The sequence below is a fragment of the Rutidosis leptorrhynchoides genome, chromosome 3 (genome assembly GCF_046630445.1).
Source record: "Rutidosis leptorrhynchoides isolate AG116_Rl617_1_P2 chromosome 3, CSIRO_AGI_Rlap_v1, whole genome shotgun sequence".
NCBI classification, from domain to species: domain Eukaryota; kingdom Viridiplantae; phylum Streptophyta; class Magnoliopsida; order Asterales; family Asteraceae; genus Rutidosis; species Rutidosis leptorrhynchoides.
Genome location: NC_092335.1, coordinates 273,732,501 through 273,735,407, shown reverse-complemented (window position 1 = coordinate 273,735,407; position 2,907 = coordinate 273,732,501). Strand labels below are relative to the sequence as shown.

General features: G+C 33.3%; 1 protein-coding gene across 1 annotated transcript; it reads right to left on the bottom strand.

Annotated features, from left to right (window-relative positions):
• Positions 1–540: 540 nt before the first annotated feature.
• LOC139900992 (uncharacterized) lies at positions 541–1,581 on the bottom strand. Its single transcript, XM_071883734.1, has 5 exons — positions 1,381–1,581; positions 1,245–1,304; positions 927–1,022; positions 753–848; positions 541–618 (listed from the first exon to the last, which is right to left on the bottom strand). Exons 1-5 carry the CDS (start codon positions 1,579–1,581, stop codon positions 541–543), a joined length of 531 nt encoding a protein of 176 aa, XP_071739835.1.
• Positions 1,582–2,907: the final 1,326 nt, after the last annotated feature.

Below are 2,907 nucleotides of genomic sequence, written 5' to 3'. Positions count from 1 at the left end.
ATCTTGTAGAATAATTTGATAAACGTTTCGGATGAAACAACTGAAATCTTGTGATCCACCTTTATATACAGATTATGCGCAACATTAAAACTATGAACTCACCAACCTTTATGTTGACACTTGTTAGCATGTTTATTCTCAAGTTCCCTAGAAGTCTTCTGCTGTTTACTTATATGTTAGACAAGCTATGTGCATGGAGTCTTACATGGCATATTTTTCCAAGGAAACGTTGCATTCACCAAATCATCACCATGTATCTTATTTTGACTGCATTGTCAACGGAAGTACTATTGTAAACTATTATTTACGATGATTGTCTATATGTAGAAATCATCAGATGTCGAAAACCTTTGATTTAAATATTCATTTATGGTGTGCCTTTTCAAAAGAATGCAATGTTTACAAAACGTATCATATAGAGGTCAAATACCTCGTAATGAAATCGATGAATGACGTGTTCGTCCATATGGATTTGGAGCGATCATCACAAACACCGAGACCATACATTTCTGCTTGTCCATGTTTAGTTGTACCCCTGACTTATGCATAGATATCATCTGGTCCAGGCTCATTGAGTGAACCTTCTGGCAATTCCTTGAAAAGTTCTTTCATTTGTTCCTGTAAATAGAAAAATGAACATTAAAATCCCCACGGTAAACCATGCGTAGAGAGGCCATAAAATAATGATTACATTTAAGCAAACATAGTTATCATTCTGCCAGCACATTCAGTTTTGTAATTATGTAACTTACAAGTTGTTTTACAGCTTCAGAATTGTTTGTGATGTCAGCTTTCTCGAAAGACCGCTCAAAAATGTCCACTCTACTCGGCTCTCTTCCCAATTGTATCTGTTGTAACAAAATGAAAATGAGTAACAACAATAAAAAATAGTACTATAATAATATTTGCATTTGTAATAAACTTACCTTTAGTTCCTCACGAATTTGTGCATAACTCTTTTTGCCGATCAATGGGTACAATGACCTCTTTTGCCAATTACGTTTGTTTTTATCACTCATGTCCTAGTTTAGGAAAAGGAAATATTATAATGAGATAAACAATAATATAATGTTGTTTTAATAAGAAGACAGGATCATACCTTTGATGCCTCACCATTCCAAAAGTCAACAAGTCTTTTCCAGTGTTTTTTTTTGGACTACCCCAGGCCTGGCTCTTAATTATTCGCGACGTGATTTACTTGGATCATAGTGAAGCTTCTTAAGTCTATTCCTCCAGCTCTTGACCTTTTTTGAAATAGATTGAAGGATCCACTTATCAGCATCTCCACGAATGTCAAATTTTGTCTATAAATTAAATATAAACTGTCAGTTTAGTAAAACATAAAAGTTAATCAATGACATCCACTTTTTAAGTTTAGACCTTTATGATATCAAGCAAATCCTTCTTTCTTGATTTATTAACTTTTTGCCAACGTTTGTAAAGAGGGCATTGCTTCCCACTCCTAGCTAACACACCGATGAAATGGGTAAGCTCACAACTTTTTTTATTAACAGGTTGTCCAAATTCATTTACTACGATAATTGCTCGCTCCAATTCTGTTCGTTCCCATGTATTTTTCATTTGTGTTGGTCCTCTTGGCACGTAGCATTTAGTTGTTGCTGAAAGACAGAACGTGAATAAATTTTTATTTGGTGTAATCAAATTCATTAACTATACATAGATAAAACCAAATTCATTAGAATACCTTATCCACTATCCACATCATTTTGAATTTCTTGTTCTGTTGGGACAAGTTCCTCTTCTTGATCTTCTTGATCTTCTTCTGCTTTTTATTACAAAAGTCATTATCAAAGTTGAATATAGGGTTGATAAAACAAAAGAATGATGTTGCAAATATCGAAAGGTTACCTTGTTCATGATCAGGTTGAGTAAATTCACGGTCTGCGTTCCGCTCCCAATCAATCTCTGTTTCATAATCCAATTCTTTTTCAGAATTAACTTCATGATCATCTTGGTACACCATCTCTGTATCATGAATATCTATGTCATCATTGATGTCGTCATTTCGTTCTTCATTAGTCATCTCGTCTGTAATTGAAGAAGGTTATATATAATAGTAAATTAAAACTAGGCTTAATAATCAGTCGATGTCAGAAATAAATTTGTTGAAAAATAAGTCTGCCACAACATAGAATAACGATCAACACACCATTGGTGACTCTATCTGTCGCTTTCAACTGTTCTGGTGAATCTATTTGCAGTGCTGTACCATCTCTCTTCTTGCATTTCTTAGTCTATTGTGACATACGAGTTATCGCACCCCTTGTACTAGTCATGTGTAACTTTTTATTTTTAGATTTTGTAACCATTTCATTATGGTTCATAGTCATAGAATTCACACGTTTCTTCCTTAAATTAGCCACTCTATTTAGCGACATTGGATTTATGTAATTTTTAGGCTTTTTTCTGCAAGAAGTAACAGTTTGTAAAATAAATATAATGAAATAAAATGTGTTAGAATAATTTCTTTTTACCTTTTCAGACACCTTGGATGTTGTTACATCTGCTTCAACAAAATCATCCTCACCATCAATGTCAAGCAACTCATCAGGTATATAATCATCATCCTAATCTATCAACCTTAAAGTTGATTTATCTTTCGATTGTTTTTTTCCAGATTTTTTTTAGGCAAAGAATTAAGAAGATTTGGCAGACCATAGGTTTTAAATACTTGTGCATTCTTCTGCATCGTCATATTTCTCACATTTTCATAAGCATTGATAGGTTCCATTGATCTTTAACCTTGCTTACTTCTACCTGACAGAAGAAAGATAAGTTTAGATGAACATAAGGATGATCAACGTAATCATGGCGATGACATTATAAGTAAAAGATAACAAAAACAAGACAATCATGTTGGAAACCTAAATCTATTTCTAGTAATCA

Coding starts and splice junctions, on each gene's coding strand:
- LOC139900992 (XM_071883734.1), bottom strand. CDS start 1,581: ATGAAAAATACATGGGAACGAACAGAATTGGAGCGAGCAATTATCGTA. Junction 1,305..1,380: donor ATTTGCTTGATATCATAAAG/GTCTAAACTTAA, acceptor TTTAATTTATAG/ACAAAATTTGACATTCGTGG. Junction 619..752: donor CTGAAGCTGTAAAACAACTT/GTAAGTTACATA, acceptor TTCTATTTACAG/GAACAAATGAAAGAACTTTT.